The sequence below is a fragment of the Misgurnus anguillicaudatus genome, chromosome 4, assembly GCF_027580225.2.
Source record: "Misgurnus anguillicaudatus chromosome 4, ASM2758022v2, whole genome shotgun sequence".
Taxonomy (NCBI): domain Eukaryota; kingdom Metazoa; phylum Chordata; class Actinopteri; order Cypriniformes; family Cobitidae; genus Misgurnus; species Misgurnus anguillicaudatus.
Window position 1 is genome coordinate 35,200,603 of NC_073340.2, and position 23,423 is coordinate 35,224,025.

Genomic DNA, 23,423 nt, shown 5'->3' on the forward strand with positions numbered 1-23,423 from the left:
ATAACATTAAAGATTCATAATCCTGCATGAGCTTTGGTTAAAACATGAATATTAGCTTGATGTGATACTGTTGTTACACTGACACTGTTTCTCTATCTGAACATTCGCTGATGTTTCTTTCAACATTGCTTCTCTATCACAATGTTCACTGATGTTATGTTCACATGTAGCTATATTATAATCATGTGAAGGTCTAGGCGTCTTCCGTCTCATCCAGAGAAACAATGCCACAGCTACAATGGCGAAACAGACCAAGAGACACATGATGACGGCAACAGATGAATTATCTGGTTGAAAAAATATAAAAATATATTTAGAGGTGCATTTAAACATGATTATGACATTGCTTAAAACATAAAAACAATCTCAGTGTATTAGACAGGATCTCTTCTATATTGGACCTTGTTAAGCATTTAAAACTATCAACTCTATCAACTTTTCCAATGAGTTAATCTGTGATCAATAATTTATTGAATAAGTTAATACCTAGGCCAGAAGTTTCCCCTGTAGATTCATTAAACTCTCCACCTTTGAATGTGTTTGATTCACCTGTTAACAGATTTTAAAAACACAGTTAATAAACCCCAAAACTCTAAGAAAGGATGTGTTAATTTTTTACATATCTTTTTGTGTTATGCTTTTAACAAATTATGTGTAATTTTAACAAGGTGTGTTACAAGGTGTGTTACAAGTAACAGAAAATGTGTTGTTTCAATACTAACACAGAGATGTGTTGTTTTTAACACATCCATTCTAAGAGTGAAACATACAGCATAACATATAACATAAACAATGTTTTTATACTGTTACAACATTATTGTGTGAAAGCAAAGGGTTAACTGAGTATTTAGCATAAATGTTACAATTTATTACATATTTGGGATTTAAAGTATTTGCTATAATGACAGCAGAACTCAATATGACATGAATTCAATAATCAGTGATCAATAAATATTGAATGAATGAATACCTGTCTCATCTTTAACAGCTTTTGTAAACAGATTTTAAAATCACTGTTAATAGATTCATGATAGATGTACAAATGTGGATTTATTTCACTATAAACAATGTGAAAGCTGTTAAACTCTACCTGTTATCTTCACACTGAAGTATGTTGTCTTTCTTCCACATGTGGTTTGTAAAAAGAATATGAAATTTGTTGTCATGGCTTTTTTTGCAGTATAAGGACATGAAAAAGTGCTCTTTTGTATACAGGGATCCTTGATGAAGTGCTCTCTATAGATTATTGGGTCATCATCTGCTGCTGTAGTCATAAACTTGTACCACACAGCGCAGCATCTTTTGATCGGATAAGAAACTGTGCAGGTGAGAGTTATTTCATCTCCCACGTGTGCAGTCACATTTTTACAGGTAATTGGGATATCTGCAAAAGAACAGACAATAAACAGACAATAATTAAACAGAAATGGGACAAAAATAATAATTTGTATCAGAATAAATCAAATTAATTTTACATATGAAGATTTTAGATTCTATTCAATAGGTTTTCTTCTTTTAAACATAAATCTGTAATTTTAAAGGAACAGTATGTAAGAAATGTACATCAATTAATCATAAAATGGCCCTGATATGTCACTAGACATTAAGAAATAATTTTCATTTCAAATACTTATATCACTGACAACAGTGGTCCGGCCAGGATATTGTCATTTAAAAAGTGGAGTTGCAGCCCTCAACTGATGTTTATGTTGTCATTTTGTGTATTTGTGTAAAATGCACACAGGTAATGTTTTTAGTAAGGCATGTTTGTTAAACTAGTTATATTTCCTAATTAAACTAAGGCCTAGTCCTGGATTAAGATAATCCTGGTCCGGGAAACTGCCCCATAAAGATTTAAGATTAAAAATCTGCTGTGATTTGACAGTGTTTATTTGTTACAGGACTAAAGTGTTTTAACATCACACACTGTTAAACCAGCAAACTGACCATAAAACTTTACCAGTAAAAGTGACTAACTGTAATTCAGAGTTTCTTAGATGAATTTATTATATTACAACGTGATCTCATGAAAATACGTATCTATTTGTACGTAAAATGTGTCTATTGCAAACGTATGCATGAAACGTTTAAATAGATGCCTATACGTACAATATACACGTATTACGGCTTCAAAAACGTAAAACTCCTACGTTTTTTCACAATAATTACGTATAAATGCTTACGTATAGAGAATGTGAGATGACGTCAGGCTGCGCCGGAAGGATAGTTCTCTGCTGGAGTTACTGGTTTTTATGCCCCCCTGTTCAATTTTTTGTCTGAACGTTGAAATCTTTATGTACACTGAATTAAATAGAAAGTGTTATCTAATGGGAAAAGCTGTTATCGCAAAACAACAGTTTTTGGAAAAATGAAAGACTATATAGCGACACGTACGCGAGTTGGCAGCCCAATGGATAACAGACTTGACGTACCGCCTCCAACGTTACTGGGATACTCGGACATTTCGCGTTTTTATTTGAGATGTGTTGATATAATTCTCCTTATCACGATTTTAACGCTTTAAGCAAACAATAAACTAAGTAGATTATTTCATGCAATATGCATGACGTTAGTTTCACACTCTCGCGTTGTAGCATAATTTTTAATAATCACTTGTAGTAAAATCATGTTTTTTACAGAACATTAGTAAGTTAGACATACAATATTGTCATATGCAATAAGGAATAACATATATAAAAATGGTTAGTTAAGGTTCGTTATGGAACTTTAGTAGAGAAATCTGCATGTATGTTTGGGGGTTGTATAATATTTAACTTATGTTATCAGGTACGCATTTTTCCCCTTCGCTTTGCTTGGACAACTTCCGGTGTTACGGCATTTCTCCTTTTGCATCTCCTGCGCACTGTGTGCTGTGCAAAGAAATATAGCGGTAAGCAATTCATCCATCCATCCATCCATCCAACAGTTTTCTTATTTATATTATTTGTTAGGTGATATTGCATTCAAAGTAAACTATAATTTTAGTATGTGTATAGTTGCATGGTCACATGTAGTTTCTCGTTTAACGCGAAAATCTTTCAAATTGTATAATGTATTAAAGTGTCTGCAGCATGTGCTAATGTTATTCCTTACACTAAGTACTGTACTGTGTAAATGTAAGATATTTAATCCACCAGTTCATAATACACTTGAAAAAGCTCACTTAACTCGTATAGCTCCTTACCATCTTGAAACGGCTTGGACCAGCTTTAACATGTTTAATTTAAGTTATTGAAGTAACCTTAAAACAGCACCACACCAGCAACGTTAATCAGCATGAAAATTGTATTGATCTATGCTATTTTGTAGAAGCATAACAGTATAACATTGCATTGAATGATTTTTACAGGTGTTCTCATGCGTGTGTCACAGGATGCCTGGATCAACTTTCAAAAAATGTAAATCATACACTGTCCAAATTTCTGTGGCTTGCAAAACCTGCAAACACTGCAGACAAAAGCAAGAAATGAAAAAAGCAATACAAGTTGCCAAACAAAAAATAAATGAGCAATGGAAAGTTGCAAATAATTTCTGTAAACTTGTAAATTCTGGGTGTACATGTTCTGGTAGGTCATTATTTAATACATCCCAATGCCTTGCCTTGCCTAATACATTCCAATGGTGAAGTTGCCCTTTATTGTGTCTGAATGTTTATATGTGTCTCTATACGTTAGCATGTGTGTTTGTAACCACTGTTTGTTTTTTAAATTATTCCAGAAATCTTTCTTGTCACATGCATTACCTATTTCACAGCAGAGGACTGCAGTGCTGCTGTACAAACCTCTTCTGCAGCAGCCAATGTCCCTCATCTGCCTGTCTCACAATCACTTAAAGGTAACACTTATACTACTAACTCTCTATCTGTCCATTCTTTCATCCGTACATCCTCCCTACCATCCATCCATACGTCCTACCTAGACCTGTCCATCTGTCTGTCCATTCATTATTCAGTCTGCAAGTTTCTGTCTATCTAATCACTTTACACTTTCTTTAGGTCCAAAAGACTCCAGTGCTGCTGTACAAACCTCTTCTGCTGCAGCAAATGACCCTCATCTGTCTGTCTCACAATCACTTAAAGGTAACACTTACGCCGGTTTCACACCGCAAGCATGAGCAGCGCGTATCCGTAGCGTGAGCAGTTCGTGAGGAGAGCGTTTGCTGCGCGTGTCCATTGTGCTTTCACAACGGCTGCGTTTGCAGCACATACTGTGCAGTTTAATAACAGTATAAAAATCTCAACTTCTCATTACTTTATTTTACATGCATTAATCAGCAAAACCTCTTCAAGATGCTTTTTGATGGTCAGTGTAATTTATGTAACTGTGATTTGTTTAACCCACATTGTTTTCGTGCTGTTCTGGTCCGTGTAATGACAGATATAGATACACAATTATAGACATAAAAAGCCCATGGCACATTATTAAATCTGTTTCTCTGAAGTTTTATGATAAAATAAAAAAATCACTCAGTGATTGACAGCATGAAGTAGTCGATCATGTTTCCCTTCAACAGTTTAAGCATAGATTTATAGATGTATCTATTTCTCTGAAGATTATAGATGAGGACTCATTTAGTGCTGGGCAGACAGTGAATGACAGCGATCTTCTGGTGTTTTTAAAGGTGCCCTTCCTCTGTCATTTTTATTGTTTTAGACTGTTGTCTGAGGTCTACTCATGACGTTTGCATGGTTTTTACATCCAAAAACATCAAAAGCAATAAGTAATAGGCCATTTTGTACCCTGATTTTGAGGCTGGTTAGAGAAGTGATCCGTTTTAATGGGCGGGCTGCTTTGACGACTTGGATGTAAACGCCCACTGCTATGAATGGATAACAGTTTATCGTTCAAACTAACTTTCAATTTAATCTCATGTGTAATCAGTTTAATGTTAAGTGAGTGTCTTAAGACACAGTGTCTTTCTTACACACGCATATTTTATCATAAACCCTTTTGACACACACACGCGTCTTTTATCGTAAACCCACGCACAAAAAAAACACATGTGTCTTTTATCGTAAACCCTTTCGATGCGCGTGTAGCAGCGCCCACACACACACACACACACACACACACACACACACGTCTTTTCGACGCGCGTGTAACGAAGGCACAAACACACACATGTGTTTTTTATCACATTCAATGCGTGTGCATCATGAATTCGCGTGAATCGCGTCCCTCTGAAGAGAAATCCTGGCCGCAACTGATAGTGACACATAGTACTAAAGTGTTTTACTCACACAAACACGCGTGTCTTTTATTATAAACCCTTTCAAAGCGTGTGCAGCATGAATTCGCGTCCCTCGGAAGAGAAAACACCGGCCGCCACAGTGACACATAGTACTAATGTTTTACTCACATAAGCTGCGCCATTCTCTCCGGATCCAATATTGATGGAGGAGCATTGCTTTTTAATCGCAGTCTCTCTTCACATCCAGCGTTCTTCTGAACATCCAAACATGTAGCAACTGTTATGATTCCCTCGTTTAATAGGAATGATGTCTCTCGACGAAAAACAATGGCCCGAATACGGTACGGTTGACGTTTAGCCATCCTTGCTTGCTGTAACTTGTTATGAAAACAAACTCAACTACACGTAATATGTGGGCGCGGTCTCAAGTTGAAGAGCTCATGAATATTAATGACCTCGATCAGTTCCACTTCACACTGATAAGCTTTTCAAACTGACCTGATTTCTCCGCTTATTTCTTTTCAGTGGCTAGAGCTGACAGAGGAGGTGGAAGTTAATTTTCACATTCACGACACAACACAAACACATATGGACCTAACACATATCAAAAAATACAAGTAAAAACGGTTTTATGTGGAAGGGCCTCTTTAAATATTTCATTGCTTTCTTTTAAGTTGCTCAAAGTCATGACTGTTTGAAACACACTTGGCGTCACATTTATGATTTTATAGTAAAATTACACTTTTTTATGTCGATCCATGACCATTTAAAACATAAACAACGCACTGTCACTTTAATTGAGCGTGAGCAGCACAGCAAAAATAGAGCCGATGCTGAAATGATCGCAGCACTGCTGCTTCAGCGACGGTCCTGCCACGCGAGCATGCGCTGCTCACGCTTGCGGTGTGAAACCAGCGTTATACTACCAACTCTCTATTTGTCCATCCTCCCATCCATACATCCTCCCTACCATCCATCCATACGTCCTACCTACCTGTCCATCTGTCTGTCCATTCATCATTCAGTCAGCATGTTTCTGTCTATCTAATCTGTCATTTTACACTTTCTTTAGGTCCAAAAGACTCCAGTGCTGCTGTACAAACCTCTTCTGCAGCAGCCAATGACCCTCATCTGCCTGTCTCACAATCACTTAAAGGTAACACTTATACTACCAACTCTCTATCTGTCCATCCATAAATTCATACATCCTCTCATCGATACATTCTCCCTCCCATTCTTCCATACATCCTCCCTAGACCTGTCTATCTAGTCTGTCTGTCTGTCTGTCTGTCCATTCATTATTCAGTCTGCAAGTTTCTGTCTATCTTGTCTGTCTGTCTGTCTGTCTGTCTATCCATTCATCATCCAGTCTGCAAGTTTCTGTCTTTCTAATCTGTCATTTTACACTTTCTTTAGGTCCAAAAGACTCCAGTGCTGCTGTACAACCTCTTCTGCAGCAGCCAATGACCCTCATCTGTCTGTCTCACAATCACTTAAAGGTAACACTTATACTACCAACTCTCTATCTGTCCATCCATAAATTCATACATCCTCTCATCCATATATTCTCCCTCACATTATTCCATACATCCTCCCTAGACCTGTCTAGCTAGTCTGTCTGTCTGTCTGTCTGTCCATTCATCATCCAGTCTGCAAGTTTCTGTCTATCTTGTCTGTCTGTCTGTCTGTCTGTCTATCCATTCATCATCCAGTCTGCAAGTTTCTGTCTATCTAATCTGTCATTTTACACTTTCTTTAGGTCCAAAAGACTCCAGTGCTGCTGTACAACCTCTTCTGCAGCAGCCAATGACCCTCATCTGCCTGTCTCACAATCACTTAAAGGTAACACTTATACTACCAACTCTCTATCTGTCCATCCATAAATTCATACATCCTCTCATCCATATATTCTCCCTCCCTTTCTTCCATACATCCTCCCTAGACCTGTCCATCTGTCTGTCCATTCATCATTCAGTCAGCATATTCTGTCTATCTAATCACTTTACACTTTCTTTAGGTCCAAAAGACTCCAGTGCTGCTGTACAAACCTCTTCTGCTGCAGCCAATGACCCTCATCTATCTGTCTCACAATCACTTAAAGGTAACACTTATACTACCAACTCTCTATCTGTCCATCCATAAATTCATACATCCTCTCATCCATATATTCTCCCTCCCATTCTTCCATACATCCTCCCTAGACCTGTCTATCTAATCTATCTGTCTGTCTGTCCATTCATTATTCAGTCTGCAAGTTTCTGTCTATCTTGTCTGTCTGTCTGTCTGTCTATCCATTCATCATCCAGTCTGCAAGTTTCTGTCTATCTAATCTGTCATTTTACACTTTCTTTAGGTCCAAAAGACTCCAGTGCTGCTGTACAAACCTCTTCTGCAGCAGCCAATGACCCTCATCTGCCTGTCTCACAATCACTTAAAGGTAACACTTATACTACCAACTCTCTATCTGTCCATCCATAAATTCATACATCCTCTCATCCATATATTCTCCCTCCCATTCTTCCATACATCCTCCCTAGACCTGTCCATCTGTCTGTCCATTCATCATTCCAGTCTGCATAGTTTCTGTCTTATCTAATCTGTCATTTTACACTTTCTTTAGGTCCAAAAGACTCCAGTGCTGCTGTACAAACCTCTTCTGCAGCAGCCAATGACCCTCATCTGCCTGTCTCACAATCACTTAAAGGTAACACTTATACTACCAACTCTCTATCTGTCCATCCATAAATTCATACATCCTCTCATCCATATATTCTCCCTCCCATTCTTCCATACATCCTCCCTAGACCTGTCTATCTAATCTGTCTATCTAATCTGTCTGTCTGTCTGTCTGTCCATTCATCATCCAGTCTGCAAGTTTCTGTCTTTCTAATCTGTCATTTTAGACTTTCTTTAGGTCCAAAAGACTCCAGTGCTGCTGTACAAACCTCTTCTGCTGCAGCCAATGACCCTCATCTGTCTGTCTCACAATCACTTAAAGGTAACACTTATACTACCAACTCTCTATCTGTCCATCCATAAATTCATACATCCTCTCATCCATATATTCTCTCTTCCATACATCCTCCCTAGACCTGTCCATCTGTCTGTCCATTCATCATCCAGTCTGCAAGTTTCTGTCTATCTAATCTGTCATTTTACACTTTCTTTAGGTCCAAAAGACTCCAGTGCTGCTGTACAAACCTCTTCTGCAGCAGCCAATGACCCTCATCTGTCTGTCTCACAATCACTTAAAGGTAACACTTATACTACCAACTCTCTATCTGTCCATCCATAAATTCATACATCCTCTCATCCATATATTCTCCCTCCCATTCTTCCATACATCCTCCCTAGACCTGTCCATCTGTCTGTCCATTCATCATTCAGTCAGCATATTCTGTCTATCTAATCACTTTACACTTTCTTTAGGTCCAAAAGACTCCAGTGCTGCTGTACAAACCTCTTCTGCAGCAGAAAATGACCCTCATCTGTCTGTCTCACAAACAAACAAATTTCGGTACAAGATTAAAGGTAATTCCCTGAATGAATTTTTGCTTGCTTATTACAATATTTAACACATTCATGTTTACTGAATCTATAGACACATCAAAAAATCTATGAACACATCGGGCAAAAAGAATGTGGTTTGCAAAATGAAAAACATTTAGTGGTAACCAATTAAAGTAGTTTGGCCATATGTACACTGAACTGTTATAAGATTGTTTTGGTCTTTTCAACTATTTAAAAAAAATAAGAGATGTGACATGTGAATTTTATTTTGGACATGCTGGCATTATCACAGCATTCAAAAGCTAACACATACTAGTTTTAGTAACTATCATCCTATGTTAGTACCAACATGCACATCAGGCCTTATGCTGCTGAACAGGAGTGTTAGATTTTTTTAGTAGGAAAAGAGATCCATTGTCATCTTTCTGCATCCACACTGTATATGCCTTTTATTTTCTATCCTACATCCGGCATTGTGTTGTTTAAAGCCTCAGTCCTTCTCAAATAGTAATATGATTGTTTATGCTCTCTTCCTATTAGACTGTCCTGTGCATTTACTCAAAGAACACTTTCCATTTGTAAAAACCATGGGAACGAGAAAAGCAAAAAATGTAAGTTACATTGAGTTTTTATTTGGCTTGAATTTAAATTTCTGTGCAGGATCAGAGAGCTTTGTGATAAATTTCTTTGTTAAAAGAAATGGTTAAAATGTCGAAAATAAAACGTATTATTTGCTTATTTTCAAGGGAATAAACAAACAAAGGTTTCGCTGGCAGCCTTGCTCTGGCTGGTATGTATTTTTTATATTAGTTTGTAAATATAAAATATTATTATAAATATAATATAAATAATAAACATATACATTGTCACAGTTTTACATAAGTTTGTTTAATTTTTATTCTCTATGTCTTCTAATATTTTGCTACTTAAATTCTACAGTGTTACTTGCATCTTTTTTTAATAAATGTCAGTTAGGGTGAAAAAACAATGTACTTTTTTATATTTATATTTTAAACTTATATTGTTTTTCAGTGGAGTAAAGTGGAAGGACACATGGGAGCTTCATTCGGATGAATAAAGTAATGTTTTTTTTTCAAAAGCTTACTGCACTAAACCCTTAAATGTATGTTAACCATTAATATTTTATATTGTTTTATGTTTTTCTATACAGACATTTGAAAACATTTAACTATGTTGATTGATCTGTGTATCTATTGGCCATGTACAGTTATTTTTATCTTGACTGCTCCCTCTTATAGTATTTGTTAATTTGTCCCCCCGCTCTGTTCTCTGTTACCCTTTTGTTTTCCTATGTTTTGTCCTCTGTCTGTTTTCCTCCTCTGTGGTTCCCTGCAGGAATCCTGACCCTTGACGTTTTGCCAGCCCTGTATTGCCTGAGTCCTCTCAAACACTGACGAAGAAATTAACATTGTGGAGAGTTTTGATGATCTTTTGTTGTTCAATAAACATGAATCTGCACACTGCATGAGTCCTTGCCTCATATGTACCCAACTCTAATGCATATTTATCAAAGAACTGTGCTAGTTAAAAATAAGTATAGCAGTTTATATATGTTATACACAGACGGGGTATATAGAACATATTGTATATTGTGATTATAACTATAGAAAAATTGATATAAAATGTATTATTATTTGTTTCCTTTTACATAATATTTTTATATTTACAATATTGCATTCAATAGTTATTATTAAATATACTACTTTACTATTGTTTTTATAAAGGTATCTCATAAATTGTGAATAACATTAACAGCATGACCATTTTGTAGTGCTACTATCAGTAACTTTTGTACATAGTTAAGAAAAATGTTTTTTTTTGTGGTAATTAGACAAAAACTGTAGTCTTTTGCAGACATTCTATAACATTTACCTTCTGTATTTCTGTGTCATCGTCAGAATTCAAATCATAATGAAATTGAATTTAATTGTAATTTAATGTCAGTTCTTACGTGAGCATTTTAGTATATGCACAATTTTACCACTGGAAGGTCCACAACAGAGGATGTGTATCATATAGACCATAAGGGCATTCAAGATGGTACATTTCACTCAAATAAATGTCAAAAACTCTTTAAGAGTTTGTACAAGTAACAGCATGCAATGGTTTACCTGTAAAAGTCTGTAACTATTCCTAATCCTTAGTCCAAGTATTTATGTCAAGAAACATCTCTGTTCTTACAGAAACAGAAAGTAACACTGTTCCAACAGTAAATTTGGTCCTTAAATCTGGATAAACATTGATACCTACATAAAGTGAAGGAATTTGTGACATGCTTGTCAAGTATGCAACACAAACCTGAAATGTGACCCCTGCATTTAACCCATCACAGTGAGTAGTGAACAGATGCACTGCAAGTACTGAACACACACACCCAAAGCAGTGGGCACACCAGGAGCAATCACAGGTGCCTTGCTCAAGGGCACCACAGTCGCAACCTGCCAGACCTGAGAATCAAACCAGCAACTCTCATGGGGGTTACAAGCCCAACTCTCTAATCACTAGGCTATGACTGCCCGTACACACTTCTCCAAATGTCTTTTAAAAAGCCTGTACAGTGCACAAAGATGTCGTAAACTACTTCTTTATAAAGTCAGTGTTACTTACAGTCTCTGGGTCCATACATGCACTTCTATGGAGAAACATATAACCTTTATGGCTGGCCACAGCTCCAGGGGTGGCTTGAAGTGTGTGTGTGTGTACCTGGTATTTATCACGTTGTGGGGACCAATTGTCCGTACAAAGATAGGAATGCCAGTATTTTTTTGACCTTGTGGAGACATTTTGAGGTCCCCATGAGGAAACAAGCATATCAATCAAAAAGAGTCATGTTTCTTGAAAATCTAAGGTAGCAGAAAGTTTTCTGTGATGGTTGGGGTTATTGTTTGGGAGTAGAATATACAGTTTGTACAGTATAAAAACCATTAGGCTACGTCTATGGAATTTCCCCACAAAACATGGAAACCAAAATGTGCGCGTGTGTGTGTTCCCTGCTGAAAAAACAGCAACAAATCAGCATGGACCAGCATGGGAATTATGCTGGTCTATGCTGGTTTAGCTGGTGGTCACCAGCATACCAGCAAGGCCAGCATATGTTGTGTTTTGGTGCTGGTAACCTTTTTTTTCAGCAAGGTTAACTACTTTGCATTTAATCCATCCAGTTGCTGTACACAGATGATACAAGTATTACCATACTTGTCCTTAACATGTCACCTTCATGTCAATTTTTGACAAAGATTTTAGACATTGCAAGAGGTGAGCACTGTGATGTCTAATGGAGATGCTTTACAAAGACAGTGGCCGGGTCAGAAATCAGCTGTATTATTTCATGTCCCTGCTGAAAAAACCAGCATACCAGCAAGACCAGCATTGTGTTTTGGTGCTGGTTTGCTAGTGAACACCAGCTAAACCAGCATCACCACCAGCATTAGCACCAGCTAAACCAGCATCAGCACCAGTTAAACCAGCATCAAACCAGCATTAGTACCAGCTAAACCAGCATTAGCCCCAGCATCCCATGCTGGTCATACCAGCATATTTGTGTTTTGGTGCTGGTATGCTGGTGACCACCAGCTAAACCAGCATAGACCAGCATAATTCCCATGCTGGTCCATGCTGGTTTGATGCTGTTTTTTTCAGCAGGGGTGTGAAAATGATTCTCCCTAAGCATGCTTGTTTAAGTTATACGCAACATAGGATACATGGTATGCGTTTTCGGCTTGCTATCCGAAGAGAGGGCTCTGAGCTTGATATTTGACCCGAACCCGGAGCACACACGCCCCAAAGGAAAGGGCTCCGAGCTCGGTATTCGGTCCGAACCCAAAGCACTCCCCTCATATTCTGGTTAGGCAAGTGACGAGTGTAACAGTTGTGGAGGGATGCTGAAAACTAAGGCACGTAGGGCCGACGGCGGCCGTTTCCTAATCCGAAGGCTGAACCCTCCGGAGGTCGCATTTGCAGGCATTTACGTCGTAAAATGTTGTAATATGCTTTTACTCAGAAATGTCATATATGAAATACAAGTAACACAACGTGTATTAACAATAACGTTACATCTAGTCATCTGAACAGATGGAAGAGAAGAGAAAAAAGAAGGGGAAAAAAAACAAAACAAGTAGGCAAAAATCAAAACGGTAGCCTACATGAAATGTATCATCGTATTTCTTAAAAAAAAAAATACATTGCGAATGTAATAGTAAACTTAAACAAGGCTTGATGACGTATGCAGCCTGCATATGCGAACTCCGGAGGCTTCGTATCCATGCTGGTCACTGGAAACACGCAATACATGATTTAGATTTACCCTTACGAAAATTAACCATGGTTTTATTGTGGTAAAAGTGTAGTAACCATGGTTTTTTGGTGTATTTTAGTGTAGCCTATGGTTTTACTACACTAACCATGTTTTTTTGGTTTTAACTGTAGTAAAACCATGGTTAATTTTCGTAAGGGTATTTAAACGTGTTTATCCCAAACTTTGTTATTAAAACTATAAGCACTGTAATGGTGACCTATTCAAGTATTTGCCCATCAAAAATTAAATCCTTGTTTGTAATTTATTTATTAATGTCACAAAGAATTGAACATTGTAATGTTTGTCTCCCAATTTACACTTTAGTAATAGTGTACACGCATGCATGTACATTATTTATATGAATTTACAATTTAAAGCATTTTTTTAAAGAATACAGCAAGTAACAACGAGTACATATAATTACTTTTTATTTATCACTGTTTAGATTTGGAAATAATCTTCTGTTGCACACAAAATAGAAACATTTCTCAAAACTACTCTTACAGCCCCCAATCCCAGCAATCCACTGTAGGACATGTCTGTAAAAATGCACAGGATATATGTCTGTAAATCCCATCAGAAAAACCCAAATTAACATTTTAATCCATCCTTTATTAAAAAGTTAATATTTCATCTCCCATGGTATAAGGCAAGCACACATGCAATCAGAGCGAAAAACTAAAAAAAAGAGAAGACTGATGGAGAAAGAAGAGTAATAGATAAAGTGAAAGAAAAAAAACTGCAACATATTTAGTAAATAACTACAGCAGACATGTATCATCTTCATCAGAGCTCAGATCAGCACTGCTTGAATAAAGGGCTTCTGAGTCTTATTGCCAGCTGGGATATTTACATTCTTCAACAGTAATATGTTCGTTTATGATGTCTATTGTCTGATAACTTGTTTTTACAGTGCCCTGGTGAGCTCTTAACTGATGTAATTTTCTCTTCAACACACATTGAAGTCCTTGAATCCCATCATCTGGAAGATTCCAGGGGTTAACTGTAAAACAAACACAAATGAAAATAAGGGTTAATTTCATGTGGCATCTGGCGAATATGAATACATGGTTACATATACAGTTGAAAGAAAAAGTATGTGAACCCTTTGGGCTTACTTGGATTTCTTCATAAATTGGTCATAAAATGTGTTCTGATCTTCATCAAAGTCACAACAATAGAGAAACACAGTCTGCTTAAACTAATACCACACAAATATTATACGTTTTCATGTTTTTATTGAACACAACATGTAAACATTCATAGTGCAGGGTGGAAAAAGCACGTGAAACCCTAGGCTAATGACTTCTCCAAAAGCTAATTGGAGCCAGGAGTCAGCCAACCTGGGGTCCAATCAATGTGATGAGATTGGATGTGTTGATTAAAGCTGCCCTGTCCAATAAAAAACACAAACCAGTTTTGAGTTGGCTTTTCTGAAGAAGCATTGTCTGATGTTAACCATGCCTCGCACAAGAGAGCTCTCAGAAGACCTACGATCAAGAATTGTTGACTTACATAAAGCTGGAAAGGGCTACAAAAGTATATCTAAAAGCCTTGATGTCCATGTGTCCACGGTAAGACAGATTGTCTACAAATGGAGAAAGTTCAGCACTGTTGCAACACTCCCTAGACGTGGTCGTCCTGTAAAGATGACTGCAAGAGCACAGCACAGAATGCTCAATGAGGTAAAGAAGAATCCTAGAATGTCAGCTAAAGACTTACAGAAATCTCTGGCACATGCTAACATTTTTGTTGACCAATCTACAATAAGGAAAACATTAAACAAGAATGGACTTCATGGGAGGACACCATGGAGGAAGCCACTGCTGTCCAAAAAAAAAAAAAAACATTGCAGCACGTTTGAAGTTTGCAAAAGAGCACCTGGATGTTCCACAGCACTACTGGCAAAACATTCTGTGGACAGATGAAACCAAAATTGAGTTGTTTGAATAGAACACACAACGCTATGTGTGGAGAACAAAAGGCACAGCACACCAACATCAAAACCTCATCCCAACTGTGAAATATGGTGGAGGGGCCATCATGGTTTGGTGCTGCTTTGCTGCCTCAAGCCCTGGACGGTGTACTGTCATCGATGGAAAAATGAATTTCAAAGTTTATCAGACATTTTGCAGGAAAACTTAAGACCATCTGTCCGCCAACTGAAGCTTAACAGAGGATGAACGATGCAACAGGACAATGACCCAAAGCATAGAAGTAAATCAACAACAGAATGGCTTCAACAGAAGAAAATACACCTTCTGGAGTGGCCCAGTCAGAGTCCTGACCTCAACCCGATTGAGATGCTGTGGCATGACCTCAAGAGAGTGATTCACACCAGACATCCCAAGAATATTGCTGAACTGAAACACTTTTGTAAAGAGGAATGGTTCAAAATTTCTCCTGACCGTTGTGCAGGTCTGATCTGCAACTATAGGAAACGTTTGGTTGAGGTTATTGCTGCCAAAGGAGGGTCAACCAGTTATTAAACCCAAAGGTTCACACACTTTTTCCACCCTGCACTATGAATGTTTACATTTTGTGTTCAATAAAAACATGAAAACGTATAATGCTTGTGCGGTATTAGTTTAAGCAGACTGTGTTTCTCTATTGTTGTGACTTAGATGAAGACCAGAACACATCCCACGACCAATCCATGAAGAAATCCAAGCAAGCCCAAAGGGTTCACATACTTTTTCTGGGTGGGGTCAACAAGGGCATTGTGGTGTTCAATGGCAAAAGCAAGCTTCTTTTTCTCCTCATTGATTTTTCTTCTTATTTTATTCCGTCCTTTGATTGTGGCTAAAACATAATGAATTAAAATTGGGAATTTTTTGCAGTAACAGCAGCAGGAGTAATAATGCAGAAGACAACAAACAAGTAGTTCTTTACTAGATATTTAACATACCAGTGTGTCTATAAAGACGATGCTGCCGTTGTTTAATGCACAAAGATAATTCTTCTATTGTGTTCCTTGTTGTCTGAATTGCAACATCACTGTCTCCTACAGTTGCTGTAAAAAGTGTCAAAAATTGCAATAATTAAAAAAATTGCATTTTCAAGTTGTAGCACACTTGTTTTTGCAAATGTATATGAAAAGACATGTTATAGCTTTTACATACTAGTGTGAGCCCACTCCTGAACATCTGTGACCATCATCTACAACCAGTTCATTTTCATTGTAGGTTCTTGTAGGCTTTCGGTGTCTTTCTTTAGATTCAGCTGAGTCTAAAACATACAAACCAATAAACCAGTGATATGGTTAGTTACAATGGCAAAAGTATGTGCGAGCGAGTGAGTTTGTGCGAGCGAGCGAGTTTGTGCGAGCGAGCGAGTTTGTGCGAGCGAGCGAGTTTGTGGGAGCGAGCGAGTTTGTGCGAGCGAGCGAGTTTGTGGGAGCGAGCGAGTTTGTGCGAGCGAGCGAGTTTGTGCGAGCGAGCGAGTTTGTGGGAGCGAGCGAGCGAGTTTGTGCGAGCGAGTTTGTGCGAGCGAGCGAGCGAGTTTGTGCGAGCGAGCGAGTGAGTTTGTGCGAGCGAGCGAGTGAGTTTGTGCGAGCGAGTGAGCGAGTTTGTGCGAGCGAGCGAGTTTGTGCCAGCGAGCGAGCGAGTTTGTGGGAGCGAGCGAGCGAGCGAGCTTGTGCGAGTGAGTTTGTGCGAGCGAGCGAGCGAGTTTGTGCGAGCGAGCGAGTGAGCGAGTTTGTGCGAGCGAGTTTGTAAGAGAGAGAGAGATAAAGAGATAGAGAGACGAAGGTGAAGAGATGTGTCTTTCTTTAGATTCAGCTGAGTCTAAAACATACAAACCAATAAACCAGTGATATGGTTAGTTACAATGGCAAAAGTATGTGCGAGCGAGTGAGTTTGTGCGAGCGAGCGAGTTTGTGCGAGCGAGCGAGTTTGTGCGAGCGAGCGAGTTTGTGCGAGCGAGCGAGTTTGTGCGAGCGAGCGAGTTTGTGGGAGCGAGCGAGCGAGTTTGTGCGAGCGAGTTTGTGCGAGCGAGCGAGCGAGTTTGTGCGAGCGAGCGAGCGAGTTTGTGCCAGCGAGCGAGCGAGTTTGTGCGAGCGAGCGAGCGAGTTTGTGCCAGCGAGCGAGCGAGTTTGTGCCAGCGAGCGAGCGAGTTTGTGCCAGCGAGCGAGCGAGTTTGTGCCAGCGAGCGAGTTTGTAAGAGAGAGAGAGATAAAGAGATAGAGAGACGAAGGTGAAGAGATGTGTCTTTCTTTAGATTCAGCTGAGTCTAAAACATACAAACCAATAAACCAGTGATATGGTTAGTTACAATGGCAAAAGTATGTGCGAGCGAGCGAGTTTGTGCGAGCGAGCGAGTTTGTGCGAGCGAGCGAGCGAGTTTGTAAGAGAGAGAGAGATAAAGAGATAGAGAGACGAAGGTGAAGAGATGACATTTTGTAAAAAATGCCTGAAAATAAACTAATTAAAACACTTTAGTAATTCAAACACTTTCAAAAGCCTGATGCTTTAACATTTAACAGAAATAATAAAGATTAATCTAAATAAGGATTGCCTTTTGGTATCGTGTGCAAATAGTTTGGCACATATTTTGAGTCTTTTTTGCTCATTAACCCAATTTTGCGTAGCATGTAAACACCTAACAGGCTTTCTCACGGTTTTGTGTGCATGTGCGCATGTCTCCGCGTGTGAAAGATAAACATCAGACGCGAAAAAAAGTGCAAAGTAACACATAAATGTCTCTGCTCTAGTAAAGCAGTAGCAGAGAATCTGCAAAAATAAAAACTGATGTTATATTTACAGGTTCTAGAGACACGAAAAGAGATAAAACAATATAGCTTAAGACAGATATGCCGTCAACTTTTTGATCGAATATTATGCGCTATAGGCGATGATGTCAATACCTGCAAGAAACCTGACAAATCTCCAAGTCCCATGTAAACACAGTTGTCTGCATAGCCGGTTTATTGATTTACATGTAAACGCATAAAAAACAGTTTTTTATAATAAGCAGATTTTTGATAGTTATCCGTTTATTTTGTGCATGTAAACGTACTCATTGATATAGGGGCAGTTTCCCAGACAGGGTTTAGAGATGAAGACACAACTAGGCCTTAAGTTATATTGGGAGATTTAGACTTTTTACAAACATACCCAACGACAAAAAAAAAACATTAGTGTGAGCTAGAGATACAAAATAATAGGCAGGTTCTTTTATATGGCTGACCTGTATGAGAGAAAAGTACTCACTCTGCCATAGTGCACTGTCTTCATGTCAAGCATTCTTATGAATGCTAAACGGGACAATCCTGGAGCAGCCATTTTCAAGTCTTCGAAGGACACAAAGACTTCCTCATCATAAATGGTACAGAAGTTTACAGTTGCAGGCCAGTAGCCACTCTTCTGCATTTCTAGCACACCTGGTATCCATGTTTCTCTACACTGCTCTGAGTGAAGATGGGGCAATGGTAGTTCGTAGCGACCTACAAAATAATTGTTAGTAAATGAAATGCAATACCAATGTATAATGACAGACTACAAATAATTTCCCAAAATGTACACACACTTTTAAAAGGAGGACATTAACTACACAACAGTCAAACCTTCAACTGTCCTGTGCAGAATGCAGATGTGTTTGTGTCATATTATTATAACTTGTCCAGAGTAATCACAATGAGCAAGGTTAAACAGGCAGGGGTTAGTTTTTTATATGCAGCTTGCAGCATTGGAACTTTACACAGAATTTAAACCAGAGAGTTTACAGACACATTTAAATACATAAAGACATATGTAAAGCACATACTCTCATTTTGCCAACAACATATCCTGTTTTGCCTTCTATAGACAAAGATATTCTAAACAATACAAGTGCCGATATTATAGATACTATAGCCTCAAAAATGTGCTTGTGAAGGAAATAAAATGTTGGACAACACAAATAGACAAAATGGCTACCGTTGTACACGTGGAGAAGCTTAAAAAAGTAACAATTAATTGGTGAGCATGGATCGCAGGTGTGCCAAGAGGTTTGGCAGCCAGGCAAGAATTTAAGGACCTGTAGCTAACATTGTATACATTCATTTTAAACAGTAACAATCCCTTACGAAAATTAACCATGGTTTTACTACAGTTAAAACCAAAAACCATGGTTACTGTAGTAAAACCATGGTAACCACAAAATAACCATGGTTATGACAACCATGGTTTTCAAAACCATGGTAAAACCATGGTTAGTGTATTAAAACAATGGTTTTGCTGATAGTAATCAATACACCAAAAAGACATGGATGCTAAACTTTTAACAAAATAAAACCATGGACTTTTGTTATTGCTTCTATGTGGGAGTTTACCGTTCAGTCCAAAAAGCCATTTGTTCATATTGTTGCTGGTGAAACTGTCTATATGCTTGTATCATTAAAACTCAACATTCTGTTGCAAAAACGTGACACTTTGTTTTGCACATCAGAATTAATATCATTACAACTGTCGTAATCTTAAAAATAATAAAATAGAAAATGTATAAATAAATTATATTTGTTCCACCAATCTCACATATTTTTCTTAAATGTTTCAGTAAAATAATACCGTAACTGCTTAAAAGTTTGGATGTTCAAGAAAAATACTGACCTTTGGATGTTGGTCTGGCCGTCCAAACAGCTCTATGGATTCAGTTAGAGAACGGTTCAGATGAATAATATGAATCGGTATGCAGCATATTATGTTAGTTTGATCTGAGAATACAGAGACAAAACAAATAAGTCAAATAATTATGAATTTATATTAGATTGATCATATTAAACACTAATCATTTAATGACTATCACCTGTTAAAACCTAGTATCAATTCAGTCGATGCACTTTTTCGATTAACTTACCACTCAAGTTATTTTCTAACAAAAACCAACAACTGACTAAGAATATATTTAATAAAATAGAGCAGACATATAAATTAAAAATGTAAATAAATTTCCTCACCTGGAGAAGAGATGTCAACACCGTCGCAGACATTGTAAATCTGTTGTAACGCTGAAATGAGTCCGGTCGGGAACGCGATCTGTTCTGGTTTTGTCCGATCATTATTTTAAATAAAAATGTATTACATCGTAAAGTGTATAATGCTCTGTAGCAAGTAAGTATTAAAGTGCCAAAGTGTTTTAAACGGAGAATTAAATCTAATGCGCATTAAAAGCGCTTCATAAAAAAGCGGCTTCATAAGCAAATGTTACTGGATAACTACTGGTCAGAACACGTTTAATCTGTACGTATTTTAGGACATTTTACGTACATTTAGATACGTATCGATCCTGCAATTACGTCCAGATAATACGTAAAGGCACTATAAATACGTAAAAGCACATACGTATTGGACTGTTTTAATTTACGTGTAAATATGTACGTTTTGTTTGTGAGACCAGGCTGTATATTACCATCATCAGCCTCAGAGACAGCAGTGGAAGTCCAAACCAGCAAGACCAGAAGTACAACATTAACAGCACCCATCATCCAGCTCCTGTTATAAAGACATTATATCAATTTAGAAATGTAATATATATATATACAGTCTTGTTCAAAATAACAGCAGCACAATGCGACCAACCAGAACAATCAAGGCCTCCAGCATATCCCCTATTGCTACGTGGCAAACAAGTCACCAGTAGGTTCAGCAGACTCCCAGAAAACAAACAAGACCCAGCATTCATGATATGCACGCTCTTAAGGCTGTGCAATTGGGCAATTAGTTAAAAGGGGTGTGTTAAAAAAAATAGCAGTGTGGCATTCAATCACTGAGATCATCAATTTTGTGAAGAAACAGGTGTGAATCAGGTGGCCCCTATTTAAGGATGAAGCCAACACTTGTTGAACATGCATTTGAAAGCTGAGAAAATGGGTCGTTCAAGACATTGTTCAGAAGAACAGCGTACTTTGATTAAAAAGTTGATTGGAGAGGGGAAAACCTATAAAGAGGTGCAAAAAATGATAGGCTGTTCAGCTAAAATGATCTCCAATGCCTTAAAATGGAGAGCAAAACCAGAGAGACGTGGAAGAAAACGGAAGACAACCATCAAAATGGATAGAAGAATAACCAGAATGGCAAAGGCTCAGCCAATGATCACCTCCAGGATGATCAAAGACAGTCTGGAGTTACCTGTAAGTACTGTGACAGTTAGAAGACGTCTGTGTGAAGCTAATCTATTTTCAAGAATCCCCCGCAAAGTCCCTCTGTTAAAAAAAAGGCATGTGCAGAAGAGGTTACAGTTTGCCAAAGAACACATCAACTGGCCTAAAGAGAAATGGAGGAACATTTTGTGGACTGATGAGAGTAAAATTGTTCTTTTGGGGTCCAAGGGCCACAGGCAGTTTGTGAGACGACCCCCAAACTCTGAATTCAAGCCACAGTACACAGTGAAGACAGTGAAGCATGGAGGTGCAAGCATCATGATATGGGCATGTTTCTCCTACTATGGTGTTGGGCCTATTTATCGCATACCAGAGATCATGGATCAGTTTGCATATGTTAAAATACTTGAAGAGGTCATGTTGCCCTATGCTGAAGAGGACATGCCCTTGAAATGGTTGTTTCAACAAGACAATGACCCAAAACACACTAGTAAACGGGCAAAGTCTTGGTTCCAAACCAACAAAATTAATGTTATGGAGTGGCCAGACCAATCTCCAGACCTTAATCCAATTGAGAACTTGTGGGGTGATATCAAAAATGCTGTAAAACCAAGAAATGTGAATGAATTGTGGAATGATGTTAAAGAATCATGGAGTGGAATAACAGCTGAGAGGTGCCACAAGTTGGTTGACTCCATGCCACACAGATGTCAAGCAGTTTTAAAAAACTGTGGTCATACAACTAAATATTAGTTTAGTGATTCACAGGATTGCTAAATCCCAGAAAAAAAAATGTTTGTACAAAATAGTTTTGAGTTTGTACAGTCAAAGGTAGACACTGCTATTTTTTTGAACACACCCCTTTCAACTAATTGCCCAATTGCACAGCCTTAAGAGCGTGCATATCATGAATGCTGGGTCTTGTTTGTTTTCTGAGAATCTACTGAACCTACTGGTAACTTGTTTGCCACGTAGCAATAAAAAATATACTAAAAACCTTGATTATTCTGGTTAGTCACATTGTACTGCTATTATTTTGAACAAGACTGTATATATATATATATATATATATATATATATATATATATATATATATATATATATATATATATATATATATATATATATATATATATTGAATTAGAATATATATATATATATATATATATATATATATATATATTCTAATTCAATTAAAATGTAAAGTGAAGTAAGGCGTTTGAACCATTTATACGTGTTTTTTTAAGACCAATGATATAGGACCAACTCACTTTTTCTAATTTAGCGCATATGTCTGTTCACTTCAGGGCTTAAACTCCGTTACGCTCTTTAGCTACAGCCTTGACGCTGCTGCTTCCTCAAAGGTCGCCCTGATTTCACCAAGTAAGATGTGATCCTGGATCAACATTTTTTGTTGATCCTGGATCAACGTTTTAATCAAAGATACCCCAACCTACCCTTAACTTTAACCCTAACCATTTTTAAACCCTCAAAGTAGTGTGAACTAATAGTTTGAGGGGTATTTTTTAAAAGCCCCTAATCCAATCCTAGACCTAAATCTAACATAAACCCTAATCCAAATCCTGCAATCTTATTGGTTAATGAAAATGTTGATCCAGGACCAACAATGGTGTTGATCCAGGATCACATCCTACTTGGTGAAATCACATTCACCTTCCTGAAATCATTTAGAGTCCATATAAACTAAACTCCTTTCCGTGTTTTACTAGCCTATCACTACCATCGCACTCCGCGACACAACAATATAGGCTACGTGGATTTTGTAATACCAATGATATTGGACCAACTCACTTTTTTCTAATTTAGCGCATGTGTCTGTTCACTTAAGGGCTTAAACTCCATTACGCATTTTAGCTACAGCCTTGACTTTCACTGCTGCTTCCTCAAATCATTCAGAGTCCATATAAACTAAACTCCATTCCGTGTTTTTATCACTACTATCGCACTCCGCAACACAATAATGCAATCACAGCTTTTATGCTATACAAGCAATTGTTTAATAATAAAAAATATAATAAATAATAAATAATAAAAGAAATGGCATCTACTCCAGTAATGTTTTGGACCAACACACATTTTATTTTGCTTCCGAGGCGTTTAGACATACACATAATATTAAAAATAATTAAGCACCACAATCGTATTTTGTGTTTGTGTTATTTTGATATCATATTACTTGATTAAATATTGTAGCCTAGAAAAAACACTTCACCGTTATTACCAGGTTAGCAGTGTTTTACTTTTGCATATTTATACGATTTCACAATTCGCGCTTTAGCAACACCATGTAGGATACAATAACAAAATCTG

At 37.7% G+C, this 23,423-nt stretch overlaps 1 protein-coding gene and 1 long non-coding RNA gene across 12 annotated transcripts in view; one reads left to right on the forward strand and one right to left on the reverse strand.

Moving 5' to 3' along the window:
* Nucleotides 1–23,423, reverse strand: part of LOC129421345 (uncharacterized) — a 183,855-nt gene that overhangs the window by 129,676 nt on the left and 30,756 nt on the right. For 2 of the 10 annotated variants that reach the window (XR_012369344.1, XR_012369343.1), the window contains exons 2-3: nt 20,402–20,484; nt 1,068–1,384 (exon numbers count right to left, since the gene is read on the reverse strand). The exons of 4 other annotated variants lie outside the window; for them this stretch is intronic. Coding sequence is in view for 1 of the 6 variants with exons in the window: in XM_073867199.1 (XP_073723300.1) it covers nt 1,080–1,384; nt 20,402–20,484 (388 nt within the window). In the remaining 5 variants the exon portion in view is untranslated. Of the gene's footprint in view, nt 1–1,064; nt 1,385–20,401; nt 20,485–21,120; nt 21,195–23,423 lie in introns of those variants that run through there. 4 more of the 10 variants (XR_012369345.1, XM_073867199.1, XR_012369346.1 and 1 more) reach the window with 4 other exon arrangements.
* LOC129433659 (uncharacterized) lies at nt 2,002–6,364 on the forward strand. Of its 2 annotated transcripts, none has more exons than XR_012369351.1 (3): nt 2,002–2,890; nt 3,350–3,834; nt 6,263–6,364. It is a non-coding gene; the product is annotated as an uncharacterized lncRNA (long non-coding RNA). The 2 variants fall into 2 exon arrangements; XR_012369350.1 differs by lacking the exon at nt 6,263–6,364 and adding an exon at nt 3,995–4,749.